The sequence below is a fragment of the Lissotriton vulgaris genome, chromosome 6 (assembly GCF_964263255.1).
Source record: "Lissotriton vulgaris chromosome 6, aLisVul1.2, whole genome shotgun sequence".
NCBI classification, from domain to species: domain Eukaryota; kingdom Metazoa; phylum Chordata; class Amphibia; order Caudata; family Salamandridae; genus Lissotriton; species Lissotriton vulgaris.
This window is the reverse complement of record NC_141694.1, coordinates 1,154,265,414-1,154,288,295: the sequence shown is the minus strand read 5'-3', so window position 1 is coordinate 1,154,288,295 and position 22,882 is coordinate 1,154,265,414. Positions and strand designations below refer to the sequence as shown.

Sequence of the window (22,882 nt, the reverse complement as noted above, 5' to 3'; positions counted from 1 at the left end):
CATATTGAGAAGCGGCCTACTTGTTGAAAGCTGCTTCTGCACTATTTTAATAGGATTGGTAGAGATATTTGTATTAAAGGTAGTTTTTCTTTCCCAAATACTTTTAACCTCACTCACACGCACTGCACTAATAATTCCATCACTCAAGTAATTGATATCCACTTTTGAAATCTGTAAGTAGGTGACCTAAAACGTCTCTTTCTTTTTGCTCCTACGTCCTCCTGTCGTGATTTGTGTGGCCTGGTCGAAATCCGAACCACATGCCCTCCCTCTGTTATCTAGAGGGGTTGTGGTAGGAAGGAAGGATATCCCAAATGATGACAGTGACCTCTCTTGGTAGTTGATGGAAATCCGATCATTTCGCAAAGGTCTTTTTCCTTATGTATATATCTTTTTAGGTCTCGCTATTCGATGTGCATGCGCATCGAGCTTGCGAGACTATGGGGGCTTAAACAGTGTTTAACTAACTTGCAAGGAATCGTGGCGATTCCTTGCAGTGCCCGTGACTTTTAAGCTCAATGCCCATGCGCATTGAGCTTAAAAGCGCGTGCACATGCCCCCAGCTGCCTGCCTTGCCCACTCTCTCCCTCACAGCCTCCCCCAGCTCCGCCCCCTCACTCCTTGGTTGCACGGCCGCTAGGCCGTGCCTCTCCTACTCTCCTCCCCCCTCCTCCTCCTACTCTCCTCCCCCCTCCTCCTCCTACTCTCCTCCCCCCTCCTCCTCCACCATTTGACTGACAGTCACGGTCGACGGAGAGGCATAGCAGCGGATTGTTTGTAATGATGGAAACAGGCTGCCAGAGTGCAGCTACTCGTTTAGTCTACTTCCGCTATAAAGTAGTGTCCCTTGTGAACACCGTCCCCTTCCTTCACATTACTTCGAGGAGTTATTTTAACCTCAAACGATAAATCAACTGAGGTACTAATAAAATGGCGCCAAAACGCTGTGCCCGTGCCTGACTACCTCCTTCAGTCCTTATACGAAACCGGCACAAGGAGCTGCTGGTTGTATTCACATTGTTTTCATCCTCGCATTTGTTTGCTGCGGCAGCTGGGGCAACTGGAGCCGCCCCCCTCCTCCTCCTACTCTCCTCCCCCCTCCTCCTCCACCATTTGACTGACAGTCACGGTCGACGGAGAGGCATAGCAGCGGATTGTTTGTAATGATGGAAACAGGCTGAAAAGTTCACTCGCCGCACAAATCTAAGAAGTAAGTATCTCATCGAACAAATTTAAGACCTAAAATTATCCTTTGGCGATAGTGTTTGTTCAAATTAGTTGCACTTTATTCTTCTTCATTAAAAAGCTTTCAAGCAATTCATTGTGAAAAGTTACATAGCTTTAACATCGGACCACATAGTTTCTTTACTTGCAGGCATCGTGCCAGGACCTTCTACATATATGCTTTGCCTCTGGGAGAAACGTCTCAGAATGACTGGGCCGTAAGCACCAGGAAATCTCAGGTGCAAGGTAGGGACACTAAATAGTGTGTGTCAAGATAACCGCACAGGTACTTTGGATTCTCAAAAAATGTGCGCATCTCATTAGTGAAATCAACTTTCAATTGTGCGGCGAGGTCTCCCGCTCTCCATTCGGTAGAGATGCGCATTCAATAATTACTTTTTAGCTTCTCTGAGGCTACGGCTCCTTCGTGTGCTGCCGGCGCCTGGCTGTTAACTGGAAGGCATTTCATGCTTTCTTGGGCATGCTATCCTCTTATGAGTGTTACAGGACTTGTGGTTTCGTACATGGCTTTGCGCAAACAGAGATGCATTGCTTCTGGGCTCCTGCTGTACGTGTACGCAGGCGCATTGCAAGTTTATTCGCTCACAGCACATCGTTTAGTCCGTTTTTACTTTCGTTCATGCCTTCTGAAGGAAATGGATGTGTGTATGGCCATGTGTACGGAGTCTTTTAAATTGGAATTAGTGAACTCCAAGTCCCAGCCGCATTGATCCAGGCTGTCTCTTTCAGCCACTGGCTTGACACTTTGTCAATTACATATTGGCTCAGCCCAGAGAACTACTTCTTTCTTCCCCACTGTCTCTCACCTTATGTATAGGTTTTGCAGTAACTCATCACCATCCACCACCAACACCCCATCCACCACCACCACTGCATACACCACCACCACTGCATCCACCACCGCATCCACCAGCACCACATCCACTGCATCCACCACCAACACATCCACATCCACCGCATCCACCACCACATCCACCACCACATCCACCAACACTTTAACCACACCCACCACCACCACATCCACCACACCCACCACCACTAAATCCACCACCCCATCCACCAACACCACCACGCCATCCACCACCACTGCATCCACCACCGCATCCACCACCACCACATCCACCGCATCCACCACCACATCCACCATCACCACCACATCCACCACCACATCCACCACCACATCCACCATCACATCCACTAAGCTATTAATTTTGCTATTTTCAAAACCAACACAAAAAAAAAGTGTCATTTACTATACCAATCGCTCAAACTTTCCTAATGCGAGACCTATTGCATTTCCAATGCTTGTTTCATCATGCTTTGGATACTCGCTGGGTGCTTGTAATCTTGTGTGATTTGATAACTTAGTTCTTGCTCCCTTTCAGAGACCACCAGATTCTTTTGTAGTTGCTATATGTTTAACCTCCCATGAGGACTAGACCTTTAACTTGTGTTGTTACATGGTCTGTTTTATTAACAGTCTGTGGGCACTTGCAGCCTGATTCATCATTGTGAAGTTTTGAGAGTCTTAAATAGCGATTAATAAGGAATCGCTATTCCAGACTTGCAAAACGGGATTCATGTAGAAATCGCAATATTTTTTGCGATTCCTACAGGTTCCTTATTTGCGATTAGCTAATTGCTAATCGCAAATAAAGAATAACTCCCAATTTTCGCTATTTACCACGAGGTTTGACTTCGTGGTAAATAGCGGTTCTAAATTGCGAATTCGCAATTTTTAAATGTTTCAAGAATAGCATTTAAGGAATCTCTAATAGAGATTCCTTAAATGCTATTCCTCGCAAATTTGCGAGTTCTTAAATAGCGAATTTGGCATTTGGGATGATGAGTCCCAAATGCAATAATTGCACTCGCAAAGGGCCAAATTCTCAGAATCTGGCCCTTTGCGAGCGCAATTTTGTTTCATGAATCGGGTTGCATTTTCTTAAAGAACTTCCTCCTACCAGCTGTTCCAGGCAGGACACGAGCAGCGCTGGTGCTCAGCTGTCCTTGAGCAATGCTTGTGCTCAGATGATGGCTGCCTTTCCTCTCCTGGCTGCAACCGCACTGCTGTCATTTTGGGCTGGCCGCTGTCTGTGTCCCGGTTGCCTTTGGCCCCTTTCTTCTTTCCTCATGCCGTTCATTTGCATTGTGTTTATGAGTGTATCACAGTTTTGGTGTTACTTCCCTGTGCCTTTAATTATTAAAGGCGCCACAATCACTCTGGGTGCCACAGTGTCCGTGTTACTTATCCTCAGCCCTTCCCTCCTCATACTATGCCTTTTATTTGCATAAAGTTAAGGCGGGCATCAGGGGAGAGGGAAAAATTAGAAGTAACTAGTCTAGCTGAGGGTTCTTTTCTGGCGAAGAAGAACCATCCAAGTTCCATTCTGTTGTCATAGCTAGTGGATAGTGTGCCTACAACAACATGTCATACTTTGGGCAGGATGAACTCAGTACACGAGCATTCTGAGACCAAGAAAATTAGCATCAATTTAAATTGAGTCATAAACATACATTTAAAATCAACGTAAATCAATCGCTTCTCCGGCTTCCGTGAGTGCTTCTTTATGGAGCGTTTATTGAATATCTGGACTCTTGGGGCTGCTCCTTTTCTACTACTATTTAGGGTGCATTTTCAAAAGATGGTAACAATATTTCACAGTGGGGGAATATTAGGTGGGCTAAATATATATATATATATATATATATATATATATATATGTATATATATATATATATATATATATATATATTTATATTCTGAGACACTGCTAGTGAAACAGTGACATTTGCCTCGTCAGGCCCTGCCCTTCAACATCTATGACCTATGGCAATCACTGTGTCGCCCTATTCTCCCCCCCTCCTTATTCCTTATAGACCTCCCTTTTACCGTCCCTTCCGCTGTCAAGGCTTCGGCAAGGGAGGAACAACAGTGGAACTTGTGCCTATTCAGTGTTCTTATTTCTGGGGAAGAAGTGTCTTGTGGTCCCAAAAACTGAAAATATTTGCTCTGGTGTAAAATGCTGTGGAAGGTGTGGTGCAGCATTTGGCAAGACAAATGTTCTCGTATTCAAAGCCACCTCTTCCTGTACTGACTGAAAATACTATGATAACGTGTGCAACTGTGCATCCGTAACAACACCCAGCCTCCTCTTCATGTCCCATTCTTGAAGAGCTGTCCTGTCATACTTCGTCGGAGCTGCACCAGGGCCCTGGAGCGGGAACGGAGGCCGAGAAGGGGACCTGAGACGTGCACACCATGTCCGGGGTGTGGAGCGAGGAGTACCACTGGCAGCACATCCACGGGTCAGTTCTGTGTCTTGAGGTGCAATGGGCTGGGGCAGTGGGCAAACCTTGCAAAAGTTAAAATTGACTTTCTATTCACAGGGCATGTCTAGTGCGTTTTGTGTATCACAGCGCAATGATACAAAAGACTCATTGCTTTTAACTGGCATATTTATCTTCCCACTATTTAGAACAGACCATGTCTACAACAAACCTGTGTTCTATTCTCCCTTCTCCCCAGGGATATTAAATCACTCTTGAGACCGGTTCATTTGTTGTCATTACACTGAACTGGTTTAGTCCGAGGCAACTGATATGACTGATCAGTCTCTAAGTACAAGCCTGTGACACTTCTTGTTATATGGGTTATATGGCAGTGGCTAAGATGAGCGGTTTACATGTGGACTTACACGTAGACATGCAAAAACAAGACGATTGCCAGCCATAGGTCGTTTACAATGGATTTTCTGAATAGTTTTTCTTTCTAGAAAGCATAGCATGTGCACACATATTATATTACCCGATACAAGGATTTGTCAAAAAGTGCACATTCTTAATCTTCTTTAAAAGGCAATGAGTCTTGCAAAGCTTTTATTTTGCTGCTTGTTTATTTTGTGCACACTGCATTTTTCAGTATTTGACAGGGGTAGGTGGCTTATGGGATTTCCGAAACGGACCGGCCTGGGCTGCCCTGTGTGCCAAAGGCAAACGCATAGATAAAATATATTATCATTTACGATGCCAATAGCCAAATGCGATAACTATTGCATTGCAAATGTTTGTTTCATATTTTGTACAGCTAGGTTAATAAACTTGAAATATGTCACAATAGGGGATAGGTGAAGGTGGGTGATACGATTCCGTGTTTATTTCCTCTTGTGAACCCTTTAGGTGAGTTCGGAAGGGGAGTATAGTCAAAGAGGTATTTTTCTGGTACAAAATCCCATCTGCTGCCCACAGCTAAAAAGTGTGCTTCATGAAGCAGCCCGATTGCCAAACTCACCATAATTGCGCTAGACGTATCTCACAGATAAATTTCAGTGCAATGCAAGAGTTGCTCGTGCAATAAGAGAGTGTATGTGCAATCCACATACGCTCTCGAATCAAATGTTCAGTGCACATGTATAGAGAGCGTTCCTAACTCATGTCCCGGTTTTCAGAGACGGTCGATTGAAAACGGAGGAAGGTGTTTTTTATGTTTTACAAAGCAATGATAGCAGTTGTTTCAAGAAAGCAATTTAATTAAAAGGCAAGTTACTGGGTTACAAAATTGCATTTAATGTATGTTCTAACTGTCTGCTCTGTAATTCTCTGCGGAGGAGCGCTGTCATTCTGTGCGCTGGTTTGACGAAAAATCGTAGTCCATCTTCCATTTTTGTGAAATGTCCCGGTTTTCGGCTTTACAATTCTGGTCACCCTAAGCTTGAGACCTTTCGCAGAACTCGTAGGTGATTCTCTGTTTGTGGTATATTGAGGGAGGCGGGCTGCAATAAACGTTTTGTTTGATGTAACAACTTTGATAGGCGTTGATTTATTTGCAAAGTGATAGGCTTTTAAATGAGCGTCTCCATCCTAGCCCTGCTGAAAGGGAGGCCGCAGCGAGCGAGAGAACCGCCCTGTCTGCAACCCCTACCCTGATTAGCCTTCTCTGCAATGAAGAGTTTAAGGAAGCGGCAAACTATGTCTCGCCTTAAGGGTCTGCCAGTTCACCCCGAACAGGGGAATAATTCACATCTATGTGCAGGGTTGAATTGGGATAAGAAATCGTCCGAGGTACGCAAAAAAAAAAAAGTGGCCACATATGCATATTGCCTTTGCAAAATACTGCATCGGCGAAATTGTATTAACAAGCATTTACAATGCAATATGTCTCGCAGCATTAAAGTTTGAGTTATTGGCATTGTGTAGGACAATGCCCTTGTATAACATTTTTAGCAAACTTTGAATTGGTGAGCAGTGACAGTGTGTGCAAGAGTATGCTGTTCTTCAAAGCAGTGTGGTAGAGAGTGCAGGAATTTGGGTGACGGGAGCAATGTGGATGGGGTGAGATTACAGGAGTGAGTGTAAGATTACAGGAGTGAGTGTAACTCGACAAAATGTGTTTAATTGCATACCAGTGACATATGGAAAGCTCTGATGATGCACCACAGGCACGGGCTCACAGCTGTTATTATTCACACAGCTCTGATGATGCAACTCGCTGACGCAGTTATTATTCACCTCAGGCACGGGGCTGACTCAGTTATTATTCACACAGCTCTGATGATGCACCTCAGGCACGGGGCTCACAGGGGTTATTATTCACACAACTCTGATGATGCACCTCAGGCACGGGACTCACAGCTGTTATTATTCACACAGCTCTGATGATGCACCTCACGCACGGCCTCACAGCTGTTATTATTCACATAGATTTGATGATGCACCTCACTCACGGGGCTGACGCAGTTATTATTCACACAGCTCTGATGATGCACCTCACGCACTGGGCTGACGCCTCCTGAAAGTGCCTGTATTTCTGAGCCTCCCTTGAAACTCGAAAGAGAGGCAAATAAGTGATGCACTTCACGCACGGGCTCACAGCTGTTATTATTCACACAGCTCTGATGATGCACCTCACGCACGGGGCTGACGCAGTTATTAGTCACACAGCTCTGATGATGCACCTCACGCACGGGCTCACAGCTGGTATTATTCACACAGCTCTGATGATGCACCTCAAGTACGGGGCTGATGCATTTATTATTCACACAGCTCTGATGATGCACCTCATGTACGGGGCTGACGCCGTTATTATTCACACAGCTCTGATGATGCGCCTCACGCACGGGCTCACAGCTGTTATTATACACACAGCTCTGTTGGTGCACCTCACGTACGGGGCTGACGCAGTTATTATTCACACAGCTCCGATGATGCACCTCACGCACGGGCACACAGCTGTTATTATTCACACAGCTCTGATGATGCACCTCACGTACAGGGCTGACGCAGTTATTATTCACACAGCTCTGATGATGCACCTCACGCACGGGGCTGACGCAGTTATTATTCACACAGCTCTAATGATGCACCTCATGCACCAGAGGAGGATGGAGTGCACATTGAGGGTACAATTGCACACACTTGAACTAGATATTGCCCCACTTGACAAACCGCCTGAAAGTAGTGGTGAAAGGGCAGCCTGGGTAACACTTCGGCAGAACCCCCCCCCCCCCAAAAAACCACATCAAGGTCCCTCAAACCGCTGTGAAAAGGGGAGCTAAATTTCTGGGTCAAACGGTGGCGGGTGGGAGATCTAGGGAAGGAGAACATCCTGGCAGGATGTTTGCCTCAGAGTCAGGGGAGAAGGGACTCTTGAACAAGCATAAGGGTTAAAAAAATGAGAAGACATGGTAGTTACAGACACACATTAGAGACGTTCATGCAAAACTATTTTGCATTACATATTGCATGGGACAGTTAAACCCCAGACACAACTTCAAGATACCAAACTTCAATAGCAAAGGCATCGATAGCGAACCAGAGGTGGCTTATGTAGTTGTAGCCTCATTACAATATAGGAGATTAAGGCAACTAAAATACAGGTGTAGGAGAAAATATCTTGAACTGGGCATAGTTACACAAGAGATATGTAGATATTCTAGTGCTGCATGCCGCGGTGACAGGTGCAGCTTGTGTGCACGGGCTACGCCAACTGTCAGATTCTGGGGACGGGGCCACCTGTGTAAACGAACAAAGGGGTGTCCCCTATACTGAGGGGGGTTCTGTCGCTATAGCTCCCCCCCACTCACCCCTCCCACACACAGACGACACTGACTTATTTAAACAGGGAAGGCGCCCTAGTTCTTGCCGGAATAAATGCATTTTCACCATTCTGCCCCAATTCCACCTTTATCCCTGAGTTCGAACAGCCCATCCACCAACCGTTTCTGATCCTGTCTCCTGGTGACAGTGAAAAGACGCCTCAGCCCCTCGCCCACTCCTACTGAAGCTGATGACCCTCGGTGTGTGCGTGTTTTGGGGTGCAGGCGTCCCCAGGCTATATCCATAGTCTAACAGATGCCATTCCCTCGCCTACAACAACCCCCATAACTCACCCCTCAGCTGGTTCTGGGCCTCGCAGATCCCTGCTGTAATTGCCCTACGGAACCGGATTACCCCTTCGCCTCCACCCACTAAAGTAGCTCATCGTTCTAGTTGCCCTTCACATGCTGGTGGCTGTATTCACCACAACATCTTCTGCCACCCACTTCCCACAGTTACTCACCTGCTGCTGGTTGTTCGTTGTTCCGCTGCTGCTGCAGAAAGGCGACCGCAGCCTGGTGCTGTTGCTGCTGCAGCTGTGGACTAACCGTGGAGCGCCGGTTCTGCGGCGGTGGAACACTCATCTGCGGTCCGGAGAAGGGTCCCCTGAAGCCGGCCGGGGCCTGCAGGGCGCTGTGCGGGAAGCTCTGGAAGAAGGCTGCGGGGCTCAGTCCGGCTGAGGAAGAGGGCGGCGGGTAGTAGGCGTCCTGCGACTCCTGCAGCAGTGGACCTCTGCCGTTCCCGAGGTGCTGCATAGGTGGTGGCGAGGAGGTCTGCACAGACCAGGCAGTTCCGAAGCTTGGCAGCGGAGGCAGCGGAGAGCCTGCGGAGGATCCTGCGGCAGGCGCCAGACTGTGCGGCTCCGGCAAGCCACCGAAGGGAGAACCCATGCCGGGGATGCGGGGAGGCGAGGGCGTAGCATGGGCTGGGGGGGTTGACCCCCATGTCAGTGGACAGCAGCAGATCAGCGGGGCCGCCGCTCTTAGGGGAGGCAGCGGGCAGGTACTGAAGCTCTGTCCCTGATTTGCCCAGCTCCTGGGGGTCGGTCTGCGGGGGTGAGGGGTGTGCGCTGGGCAGCGGCGGCCGATAGTCCCCTGTCTTGTGAGGTTTCTCGTGGCTCAGCAGCGGCTCATCCTGCATGGGCGTCGCACCGTTCTGGTGGTGCTGCGCTGCAGCCGCCGCACACAGGAAGAGCGAGGAGACGCCGCCGCCGCCAGGAAAGAGGGCAGATCCCGAGGCGGATAGCGGATACGCCGATCTGAAGCCGCAGCCGCCAGGCAGGTTAGCCGTCTGCAGGAGGCCGAAGCCGTAGTCCCCCTTGGAGGGAACGGGCCGCCGCGGTGCCAGAGATCACCTGCGGACGCACATATATGTCAGGGAGCTGGGAGCGGTGTCACACACTGCGGTGTGTGAGGGGGGACTTAGAGGAGGACAGTCTGCCTGCTCATGAGCAATAAACACTGTGCGTGGGGCGGCCAGGCGCGGTATATAGGGTTTCTATATAGCAGTGTACACTAAATGAAGGGTACTCACCACACGCCCCCAGCGATTCAGACGTGAGCGCAACCGAAACCTTCCGTGGGGCGGGACTTCAGTTTTCGGAAGCCCGCACAAGCGCCCACGGAGTGCCACAGAGAGAAGCAGTGCTGGTGACGCGGGGCTCCCATGCCAGAGGGAGAGCCCCACGGTGGCGGCTGAAGTCCGGAGTGGCGGTAAGTGGGCCTTACTTGTTGGGGGGGGGGGCTCGGTGCACTTGTGTGTGTGTGTGTGTGTGTGTGCGCGTGTGTGTGTATGCGACGGCGGAGGTGGGTTCTCTGTATGTATGGGTGCGTGCGTGCATGGGGGCTCGTGTGTGAGTCTCTGTGTATGCGCATGCGTGTGTGTTCTTGGAGCTTCCGAGGAGACAGCAGCTGACCACAGCGAGCCCGTTCGCGTGCACGTGGCCCTCTCCGATCGTCTTTTTGGAGAGGAAATGCGCGCGGCCAGTTGCTGTCTCCTGGAAAGCTGCGTCGCTAACAATAGGTCTCTGGCGAGACAGCGATGCGCGCTGTAATCGCCACGAGACCTGAAAAAAGGGGAGGATTCACGGATTGGTTTACACTGGTGACACACCTGAAGACAAGAAAGGCCACTTTTGCTCACACCCCCTGCCCCCCTCAATATGCATATATGAATTGGCCAGCCCAGTGAGAGAAAGGGAGTAACTCCTCTGCCGCTTGATAAAAGGGAGGTAATGGACACCCACTGGGCCGCTGGCGGTATCCTAACACAGAAAGTGCCCAAATCGGGCCCCCCAGATTGCTCAAAAAAACAGCCCATAGCTGGACTCGGATACCAGCCCGCAAGCTACAAAGGAGTGCCCAGAGGAGCTTGTTCGATGACGCTTGGGCTTTTCTTTTATCTGTCGCTGGGGAAGGGGGAGAACCCTGAAGCCTACTAAGGATACAGATTGTTCAGGTGAGAGCTGCTGCTCTTCCTGAACCCGATGTACAGACCTGGCCCCCGGGGGCATACAGTAAACAAGGCAGACCGCACTTTCTTTTTATTTTGTGTTTAATTAAAAGATCCACCATGATTTCATTGCAATTTTTTTTAAAGATGTTTTTGGCCCCTATCGGGGTCCCTTTGGATATTCCAACCCTGCCCCCTTATATTATTTTCACCTTTTTTCTTGGGACTCAGACGAGTCCAAGTCCCAAGATGATTGCCAACACATCCTAGTTAAAATTTGGTGCAAGGCTGTGGTTGTGTCTAAAATCCCTATGGGAAATTGCATGGGGAAAACGTGTTGAGGGTCGCCCTGTTTCTTTTTCTCGACCCCACTAGACAATCACCCAAACACCTTCCACACAGCAGCTGAAGTGTGCTGCGTACTAGTTTTGAAAATATTGTGAAGATTCATCAAAAGGCGTCAAGGTATTGGCAAAACAAAAACCACTGTCACTCGATGTTCACTTTCACGCACAGACACAACGACAACAACAAAAGTCATAAATCACTTCTACTCGACTAACTGCAAATCGTGCATTGTCAGTTCAATTACAATGACTGGAATTACTGACTGTTCAAGAACTTACAAAAAGTCGATGGGCAGGAGGGCCTTCTGGTAAGAACTTTCACTGCTTGAATAAGCAACAGCGTAAGAAACAGTTTTGGAAACAAAACATGCCGCTTGTAGAAGGTATGTTTTTGAGAAGGTGGGGGTAACTGCATATAATGACAAGCATCTGGGCATTATGTCTACCAAATACATTAAATAATGTTTAAAAAAACAACTGCGATGATGGGCCTTACAATGTAGGACAAATACCCTATAAGGGTTTTACAAGAAATACTATGTAGGTGAAAGTGTGATTTTTGTTAAATTGTAATGAGATATAATGAGATTCCTTTAAGAGGGCCTGGGGTTGGGCTACATTACATAAAGGTGGGGTGAATGTGGCTTAAGCTTTTGAGACATACATTACCCACAGCGGAACTGCAAAATGTTGGGCATCATCCAAAATTGGTAGGGACTGAGACAAAGGTCAGAATGTTAGCCAGTCCTTCTGGGGTTAGATGGAATGAATTACTGCATTTAGAAAAGTGTTGAGGAGATAAAATGGACTGTACAGGAGTACATGTTCTGTCTTAATCACGAAATATATTTCCACAAATAAGGGAGAGGCAGCAGTAGCCAAACATGCTGGTACATGGAACATCCATTTATAGTTGACATTTATGCAAGAATCTTTAAATATCCAAATTTAATGGATGAAGTATTGTTCTGCAAGTGTGTGAAGTCCTTTCTGATAATGTTTCACATTTTTAAAAATATAATGGTCTTAACAAAAATTAAGTCAATTAATCAAAAAGAGACTAGCTAAGAATGGGGTTGGTATGATATTTATATTGTAAAGATCATGGTGACTCAGTTTAGTTTTGTCAATTGGTGGTGGCACCTGTTGGGTGTCTTTAGAAAGCCCTCACCCACCAACCTAGTTGGTGGCATGCTTCATCATCGGGCCCACCCAGTGACACCTAGCGTGTCCCGGGTGTGCTACAACGCCTGATTACAGCGGAGCAGGTATGTCACTGTGTGTGCGGTGAAGGGTAATGAGATTGTGAGTTTAAAACGGCTTGGCGGGGGTCCCAGTACCCGGAGGGTAAAGAAGCTTTATTATCTGGGCCTCCGTCAGCGGTTAAAAATAAGGCTGTGGGACGTTCGAGGCGAGTTACGACCTCCCACGTCCTTTAGAGTGTCAACATGTTTCAGCCAGTGCCTTATCAATATGCTGCTTTCTTCAGGACTGATAAAAAAGGGTGTGTGTAATTAAAACTAGTGGGTGTGTAGTGCAGGCTATGTGTCTACACGCCCTAAAGTGTATCTAGCTGTGAGAGGGGGGATTCCCTTCTCAAGATCACACTAGTTTTAAGTTGTTTTCTCTTCAAGGTTATTGAAGTGGCAAGGGGTTGACCAGGATTTCTGGCCAGCTCCGGCTTTGGACCTGTTGTGCCTCCTTCCCAGAACGGAGGCACAACAGGTGCCACTTCAATAACCTTGAAGAGAAAACAACTTAAAACTAGCGTGATCTTGAGAAGGGAATCCCCCCTCTCACAGTTAGATACACTTTAGGGCGTGTAGACACATAGCCTGCACTACACACCCACTAGTTTTAATTACACACACCCTTTTTTATCAGTCCTGAAGAAAGCCAGCATATTGATAAGGCACTGGCTGAAACATGTTGACACTCTAAAGGACGTGGGAGGTCGTAACTCGCCTCTAACGTCCCACAGCCTTATTTTTAACCGCTGGCGGAGGCCCAGATAATAAAGCTTCTTTACCCTCCGGGTACTGGGACCCCCGCCAAGCCGTTTTAAACTCACAATCTCATTACCCTTCACCGCACACACAGTGACATACCTGCTCCGCTGTAATCAGGCGTCGTAGCTGTGAGAAGGTGGCCTGATATGCAGTGCTCACTATTCTAGTGAACACTATGTATCAGTCCAGCAACCCTTATTGATGATTGGTTGTAAGTCAACCTTATAGACCAGCTATCCTAGTAGCGTGGATACGAGCAGTCTAAGGCTAAAGACTCGAGAGGGCGTGTTAAGCCAGCTGTTATACCACATATACCCCTTGAACACCAAGTGAAAGGACACCACACAAGTGTTATGAAAATAAACAGTTATTTATTAAAGATCACAACAGCCCTGTACTCTTTATGAGGACAGGGTACTAAGCACAAACCAAATCTCTTACAAAAATACTTAAGTTAGCACAGTATATACAAATGCCCGAGGGGCACGGAAAACCATATACTTGAAAAGTGGAATGCGAAATTACTAGCAGGTAAGTACAGTACTAATAGGCTTTGGAATCGCTAGATCTTGACTATAGAATCGTTAGATTACTTCTAGGAGACCCAGGGGACTCGGGTACAGTGTGTGCACTCTCACGCGAGATGCGGGACAAAGTCTATGGTAGCTAGAATTTGCAAAGTTAGTGTTCTCGGGCGAACCCGACCTGGTAGGGAGAAAACGAAAGTAGATTCTGACCCTTGGATAGTGAGGCTATGCTGGGGCACCGAAATGCCGAAGTTACCTAGCCCAGGGGCTGCAGCTGCATAGGACTCAAAAGACGTCGGGAATCCTCGTTGACGGACCAGGAGCCTGGAAGAAAGAAGTTGCTGGCAGGCGACCAGTGAAGAAAGTTCGGTGGATCCAAGCGAGACTACTAGCCAGTAGTCAGTGGGCACCGGATGGTAGCCACCTCGACAAGGCGTGTGGGTGACGCTGGGCTCGGAGATCTCACGGACCAGGAGGCGTTGTCGGCGACCAGGAAGGAGGATCGAGCTGTCCCACGAAGATAGAAGCTGTCGGCGTCGCTGGACCCAGGATTGGGCAACAAAGCCTTGGCAAATTCAAGCCCACGCGGTGGACCTAAAATGGCGTCTGGAGTGGACCAGGAGGGTCCGGGGTGCCTCTCTTCAAGAAGGAAGCAAGGGCCAGTCTGGAGCAACCAGACCAGCAGCAGTGATGTCGTCGGGCGTCGTTCAGAAGGCCACAAGCCAGCCGGCTAGTAGCCAAACAACGCGGTGCACAGCAAACAGCAGAAGGGCCCCACGCAGATCGTGGAGATTCAGGGGGGCTGGTCTTGGGTGCTGGAGCTGCGCAGGGTCGGGGCTTCTCGGACCCCGAAGCACTCACCCGTGGAGGACACGGTGGGCTTGCAGTAAAGATGTCGTGCAGTCTTGGCGATCGTCGGTCCCTTGAGGTCTCGTCGCACTCACGGTTCTCAGCTTGGCTGTAGAGGTGAGTAGAGGTCAGAGGTGCCAGGGAAGCCGGGTCTCGTCGAGCTGGGTCGTCGGATTCGTGATGAAGGACTTGCAGCAGACCGCAGTGTTCTTTAGGATGGTGCCTGCGGATGCAGGGTGACTACTCCTTAGCCACAAGGGAGAATCTTGATGAAGAAATCGTGAAGTCCTTTCGCAGAAAGTCGTGTCTTGATTCCAAAGATGATCTAATTTTAACAGGGGGCCCGCTCCCATCTTTATACTAAAAAAGGGGGCTGACCCGGTGACTAGGTCCTGCCTATGGGTGGGACTAGGAGGGGGGTGGTTACACCCCTCTGCCATGCCGGACTTCCCCAGGCCAGGGGCTGGTGTGCCCCTGGAACTGGTTCAGACAGGCCTATGCGTAGTGAGCACCGGGGTGCCACTCAGCAGTCACCTTCCTGTAAAGCCCTGCCTACCCAGGATACACAAAACCATGTCTGGGACGGTGCTAGCACCGCCCCTGACAGGAAACCCTTTGTCCAGGCTCCCCTCGCTGGAAGGACTCCCAGCTGCAGGGGGTCAGACTCGTGTCTGTGGTGGCAGCATCCATTTTGTGGAGCTGAGGCTTCAGTTAACTTTAACCGGGGTTCACAGTTACATACATGTCGTGTCCCTCTAGAAGGGTGGAATGCTAACACCGTCGCCAGAATTGGCGAGGGGTTAGTATTCCAATTCGTATGACACCTTACTCGACATGTTTTGATAAAGCAATACCAAAGTTAGCATTTAACCGCGAGGATTATAATGCACTTAAGAGTATATGGTATGCGATATCATGGAACAGCTATTAGGACTTGGTTCCGCAAGCTGCAGACAGGCTCAGCTCATGCCAGAGCACCATCTCACACGATTCCAAGCACTCTGCCTTCAGGATTGTCAAGGCCTGCCATAGGAGTGACTGATAGGAATCTGTGTGTCCATTTTAGGGTTAGGTATAGGTATACTACACCTACAGCAAAGCGTGTTTACACGACTTTGCCCCAGCTGTCATGCAGCCAGTTGTGTCAAATTTAAGAGGCCAGCCAGGGGTGGCATAATACATGCTGCAGCCCCTGGCAGCCCTGGGTACACCTATGCCCTGAGTTACAGGGTCTGATAAGGTGGCCCAGTAGCAATTGGTAAATGCACCTAGGGTACATGTCGTAATTTAGAAAGAGAACAGCCAGGCTGTGGGTCTGATTGGCAGGCCCACAGCCAGAGAAAGTCGTAAACCAGTGAAACAAAAGCAAAAAATCTGGGTGATCATAGGATTGCAGACCCTACTCTCCTACAGTAGCACACCCGGGACACGATAGGTGTCACTGGGTGGGCCCGATGATGAAGCATGCCACCAACTAGGTTGGTGGGGGAGGGCTTTCTAAGGACACCCAACAGGTGCCACCACCAATTGACAAAACTAAACTGAGTCACCATGATCTTTACAATATAAATATCATACCAACCCCATTCTTAGCTAGTCTCTTTTTGATTAATTGACATATAAACCGGGGATCTGGACTAGCTATCTGGTCCTCTCTCTCCCTCTTGATACACGCACTTAACAAAAATTACCCTGTCCTATTGCTTATTATCATTAAACAGATCAACACAAACGGCAAGGGGTTGCTTTTGTTAACTTAGGACTGAATATGTCTTCTGGACTGACAGGTATACTGGAAGTCCAGAAGCGCACAAAGATGTGAACTGCACTGAGCAATATCAACTATTATGAACTATGACACTAATATTATCAATATCAAAAGTACATACAATGAAGCATCATACACCAAATGTCGAGTTGCTATGCTAAAATGGAAGACAGGTTATGAGAAAACTGCTTGACAAACACATTAAAGATATCTTACACTATTATACCTGTAGTAATTTTTCAGCTGTCGGTCTCTTCTTAGGATTTTTTGTGAGCGCCATTTTGACAAAATGATGAAAACTATTTGACCTTAGAATGAAACGAAGTGGAAAAGTATTAGATATTTCAAACACATCAGGTTTAACAAAGCGCTTCAAGAGTATGAGCAAACTGCTTACCATTTTACTTTATCTTTTAATTTCGGAGGCTGAAAATTGCTTTTCGTCATGAGGAAAAGTGCCCTGAAATTTGATAACATACTGTGAGAACAGAAGTAAGTTGGAGTAAAGAAAAACTCTAAAACTAGTATTCTGAACATTAGCCAGTTATGATTACTTATAAAACACCTTAAACTATATTTTCGGTACAACTTTCTTATTGGATAGTTATTTTTAGACATTTACCTCATTGGATGCAAATCAAACATGGGAGGCTGAAGTTCTGCAAGTTCGATGGCAGTAATTCCAACTGCCCATATATCACAAAGCTGGTTATATCCACCTTTTCTCTCCACAGCTGCAACTTCTGGTGCCATCCTATAAAATCATGTTCACGGACAGAATTAATATTGTACATCTTACCGCAGATACTGAGATATAACAGATACTTAGACCAAACAGACGGAAAGCGCACTTTCGCTCTTCAATACATTCCTATGCCAGTCAGAAGATTACAAATACTATATGATTTTTCTGATGTCTTACTTAAGCAATTGCCAAATTACAATAAATATCTGCAGTTTTTATATTGTGAGTACATTTGCAAGTAGACTAAAGAGCGCTCAACATAGAATAATGACAATCAGTGACTTATCTAGAAATCGAAATATAAGATAGTGAGGATAAAATTACAAGCGAAGCTAGCCAATAGTTAAGCTACTGTACACTATGGTGAGAGCTAATAAAAGAACAAGGGCCACATTACGAGTGAACCAGATTTGTACTTGGTAACCACGGTCATAGAAGTTACTGATATCAGGAGGTACCAGTTACTCCAGGGGTGCAGAGTTGACAGAGTCATGAGTGTGACCTTACACATTCAATTGACAAAGGCGGTATTGCGTGGGGAAAAAACAAGTTACTTACCTGTACACTGAGGTTCTCCAGTATTGATATTTTCATAGATTCACATGCTTGAATCTTCCCCGTCCTCATGGTGGGAGTCTCACAGTAATACAAATATAGCAGTATAAAAGAAAAAACTGCATGAAAACCAATACAAATGCATCATACTTTGGTAACCCATCACGATTATTATATGGTCAAAAAGTCAGCCAATAAGACTCCAGCCCTGAAATCACAATCCCCTAAAGAACCACCATACCTCAGATTTCCAGCACCAGTGTGAGCCAAGGATAGTATCATGTGGCAAAAGTGGTCTACCTTACCAAACGGGGAGGAAGGCGGGCCACAAGTGAATCTATGAAAGATATCAATACTGGAGAACCACAGGGTACAGGTAAGTAACTGTTTTTTTCTCTAGCATTGAATATTTCATAGATTAACATGCTTGAATCAGAATAGAAAGCAGTATTGTATCCATGAAAAGTATTTGAAAGTTAAGACCTCTTTTTCCCTTATAGCTCACATAAAGCCTTTTCAAAGCCTACCAGATCTTCTAGCTTACAAGGTAGATTGTGTGTTTCAGAATGTCTATAATAACCAAGACTCCATATATACATATAAAATATCATGAGAAAAAAGCAAACCTATCATCTATCACTTTACCAATCAAAGCAGTCTTTTAAGAATAGAAAATACCTTAAAGAAATAGTCTGCGTAGCACAGACTGTCCCACCGCCATATCTCCTTTCCATGCCGTGTCCAGACAGTAGTGCCTGGAGAATGTATGGACATTTGACTACGCTGCTGCTCTGCAAATGTCTGAGAGCGATACTCCAGTGAATAATGCCGCAGAGGTAGCCATCTTTCTTGTCGAATGTGCTCTAACTTTTGTAGCTAGAGACATTCCAGCTTTGTCACGATTGCTGAGGATATCCACCTGGAAATACTATTTCTGGATAATGCCAAACCCTTCCTGTGAGTGGCGAAAGCTATCAACAGTTGATTTGACTTTCTGAAAGGGTTTGTTCTGTCAATATAAAATCTTAATGAACAACAGAGTGCCAATGCCGTCACAATTTTCTTTCCTAAATCATATACCCATAAGAATTATTCACTATGGTAGAATGCCATACTGGTGTCAAGAATCAATCTTTTTATTTTCTTTTGAATTTTTCTTTTTCAAGGATTATTAGTTATTATTTCACCAATTTGTCAAAACATCACAAGACCTCAACATATACATATGTATACAATATTCACAAAACTCTTTTATACAATATCAATAATGTACCAATTAGCATAAATTATTCATAAACACTCATACCCTCATTCATTCACATCCATACATATCATCATATATTTACACAAAAACCTGGAATCAAAAATATTCACAGTAAGCCATATACAAAAATTGTTATAAATGATAAGACTTTTTCAAAAGTTTTTAGCTACTCCTTTTTTGATGGCAAAAAGTTGTCAGATATGTATGGATGTGAATGAATGAGGGTATGAGTGTTTATGAATAATTTATGTTCATTGGTATTTTGTGGCTCAGCCTTGCTGTTGGGGGCCCAGACCCAGTGGTGGTTTTTGAATATAAAATCTTAAGCATCTTCTGACATTCAACGTGTGAAGAGACCTTTCAGCCATAGCTGTTGATTTTGAAAAAAATGTAGGTAGTACAAGAGGTTAGTTCAGATGGAATGACGTTGGAACTTTCAGAAGGAATTTCGGATTCGTTGTCAGTACTACTTTGTCCTTGAACTGCATCAACGTTCTTTAGCCCACTCTGCCACCCCAGTTCAGACCTGGCCACATGCAAATCAGTCTGACCCTGTGCCTCATGGGAACAGTCCAGCCCGAACTGCCAAGCCATGCCTTCCCTGGAAACAAGCTTCCTAGGACCGGTTTCTGGCATTACAGCCATCTTCAGACAGACTTGCTTGAATCCAGTGGCAAAGTGAGCAAGAAACTCACATGAGCATACCCTGCAAACTTATGGCGAACAGAGTGGTACAAAAGGGGTAGGTGATGGACGGAGCATCTGAACCAATCAAACACTCACACCCAGTCAACAGATCTGGGTTTAATCCATCACAGTTCTTTAGCCCACTCCGCCACCCCAGTTCAGACATGGCCATATGCAAATCAGTCTGACCCTGTGCCTCATGGGAAAAGTCCAGCCCGAGCTGCCAAGCCTTGCCTTCCCTGGACCGGAAACAAGCTTCCTAGGACCGGTTTCTGGCATTACAGCCATCTTCAGACAGGCTTGCTTGAATCCAGTGGCAAAGTGAGCAAGGAACTCACGTCTGAGCATAACCTGCCAACTTATGGCGAACAAAGTGGTACAAAAGGGGGTGGTGATGGACGGAGCATCTGAACCAATCAAACACTCACACCCAGTCAACAGATCTGGGTTTAATCTATCACCGTTCTTTAGCCCACTCTGCCACCCCAGTTCAGACATGGCCACATGCAAATCAGTCTGACCCTGTGCCTCATGGGAACAGTCCAGCCCGAACTGCCAAGCCATGCCTTCCCTGGACCGGAAACAAGCTTCCTAGGACCGGTTTCTAGCATTACAGCCATTTTCAGAATAGGCTTGCTTGAATCCAGTGGAAAAGTGGGCAAGGGACTCACGTCTGAGCATACCCTGCCAACTTATGGCGAACAAAGCAGTCCAAAAGGGGGTGGTGATGGACGGAGCATCTGAACCAATCAAACACTCACACCCAGTCAACAGTTCTGGGTTTAATCCATCACCATTCTTTAGCCCACTCTCCCACCCCAGTTCAGATATAGCCATATGCAAATCAGTCTGAACCTGTGCCTCATGGGAACAGTCCAGCCCGAACTGCCAAGTCATGCCTTCCCTGGACCGGAAACAAGCTTTCTAGGACCGGTTTCTGACATTACAGCCGTCTTCAGCCAGGCTTGCTTAAATCCAGTGACAAAGTGAGCAAGGGACTCACGTCTGAGCATACCCTGCCAACTTATGGAGAACAAAGTGGTACAAAAGGGGGTGGTGATGGACGGCGCATCTGAACCAAACCCTCACACCCAGTCAACCGATCTGGGTTTAATCCATCACCGTTCTTTAGCCCACTCTGCCACCCCAGTTCAGACATGGCCATATGCAAATCAGTCTGACACTGTGCCTCATGGGAACAGTCCAGACCGAACTGCCAAGCCATGCCTTCCCTGGACCGGTAACAAGCTTCCTAGGACCGTTTTCTGGCAATACAGCCGTCTTCAGCCAGGCTTGCTTGAATCCAGTGGCAAAGTGAGCAAGAAACTCACGTGAGCATACCCTGCAAACTTATGGCGAACAGAGCGGTACAAAAGGGGATGGTGATGGACGGAGCATCTGAACCAATCAAACACTCACACCCAGTCAACAGATCTGGGTTTAATCCATCACCGTTCTTTAGCCCACTCCGCCACCCCAGTTCAGACATGGCCATATGCAAATAAGTCTGACCCTGTGCCTCATGGGAACAGTTCAGCCGAACTGCCAAGCCATGCCTTCCCTGGACCGGAAACAAACAGGCATTCCCTTTCAACCCTGGTGGATAGTACCTCGAGGCGAAGTCTCTCCATTTTTTGTTTGTGTCGTCCGCGAACAGGTTGATGCTTGGACAACCCCATTCTTGAAAAATTTCTTTGACGACTTTGTCATTGAGAACCAAGTCCTGCTGGTCCTGAAATTGCTGACTGAGAGCATCTGCTTGTAAATTCTGCTCTCACAGTAGGTGTTTTGCTGTTATCGTTAGATTCCTCGCCAAGAGCCAATGCCAGAGGGCCTGAGCTTCCGTTTGTGATTGAATGGAATTGGATTAAATTGAATGGAAAAAAGCTTTGAGAACTAGAAAAACAGCCCTCAACTAGAGCATATTGGTGTGGTAAAACTGTTCTTTTGTTAACCATCAACCCAGAGTTTAGAGTGGCCTCATGTAAGCTCCCCTACTTTGCAGGGAGGTATCAATGATGAATGATTGGGAGGGAGGTGCCTGATGGAAAGGGACTCCTACCAGTAGATTCTCCTGCAGCATCCACCATGGGATTCGTGTCCTGGCTGCTTCTGGCAGTTGTATCCTGTTGTCCCATCGAGCCATTCTCTGATTCCATTTGTCCTCCAGATCCTGCTGTAAAGGACGCATTCTCAGCCCCCCCCCCTCGGCCTCCTCTGCCCCCTTCCACCAGCAGCTGCGAGGAGCAAAGGACTAGGAGCAAAGGAAAGGACTAGGGGCAAGATCCCCCATCGTTCCCTCATCGCTGTAAATGTAAATGTACAGGAATTTATACAGCGCAAATCACCAGCTGGTCTCTAAGCGCTTGCTTAGGGAACCCGTCCTGGTATTCCCCCTGCGAGATAACCCCAGGCAGGGTATCCGCACGGTGAAAGCCAGGCATCGCGCCGTGGAGATTAAGCAAGCTATTGCCCAGAGTCGCAGAGTGTGAACCCGTGAATCGAGTAGGCACCGGAGCGAGAATTGTCGAGTCCATGGACATTTTAGGACTCAAGACCCCGCCGAGCCGGGAATTGAACCCTGGTCCCGGGCTGACTTCTGCTTCCAGGTCTGCCTCCTCTAACCAGTGATTTACAAAAAGGGGGTGGTGATGAACAGCTCCCCGGGAGCTTGTTTCCTTCCCAGTGTAAGAATTGGCTTTTGTAGTTTGGTTTGCCCTGTTCCCATCATGCACTGGGACAGGAACAGACTAATTTGCATACAGCCAGGTTCTGAAACTGGGATGGTGCAGTGAGCTAAAAAACGGTGTTGGATCTAGCCCTGATCTCTTGACTGGGTGAGAGCTTTCTGCTTAATTCAGAGACTCTGTCCCTCACCACCCCTTGTTGTAAATATTTTTGTCCACCCTAAGCGTGGAAGGGTATTCTCAGATGTGAGACCCTTGCTCATTGCACCATCAGGATTCAAGCAAACCGGGCCGAAGACGGCTGTAATGCCAGAAACCGGTCCCCGGGAGCTTGTTTCCTTCCCAGTGTAAGAATTGGCTTTTGTAGTTTGGTTTGCCCTGTTCCCATCATGCACTGGGACAGGAACAGACTAATTTGCATACAGCCAGGTTCTGAAACTGGGATGGTGCAGTGAGCTAAAAAACTAAGTTCAATTTCTTAAAGGACGTGGGCTCAGCAATATTCTCGAGCAACAAACACCTACAAGGGCTACAAACCCCACTGCTTCCCTCACCGCCAAGGTCAACATGCTCACCACCACCACCGTGTGAAATTAGCACAAGCATCCTGGCCCTAGAAAACTCCACCGACGACATTCACCAAGGCGGCATCT

At 47.2% G+C, this 22,882-nt stretch overlaps 1 protein-coding gene across 8 annotated transcripts in view; it reads right to left on the bottom strand.

Annotated features, from left to right (window-relative positions):
* MAP4K3 (mitogen-activated protein kinase kinase kinase kinase 3) overlaps window positions 1-22,882 on the bottom strand; it is a 1,209,829-nt gene that overhangs the window by 893,679 nt on the left and 293,268 nt on the right. For all 8 annotated transcript variants that reach the window (XM_086927230.1, XM_086927231.1, XM_086927232.1 and 5 more), the window contains exons 9-11: window positions 16,914-17,045; window positions 16,689-16,751; window positions 16,518-16,599 (exon numbers count right to left, since the gene is read on the bottom strand). In XM_086927230.1, coding sequence (XP_086783356.1) covers window positions 16,518-16,599; window positions 16,689-16,751; window positions 16,914-17,045 — 277 coding nt within the window. The remainder of the gene's footprint in view (window positions 1-16,517; window positions 16,600-16,688; window positions 16,752-16,913; window positions 17,046-22,882) is intronic.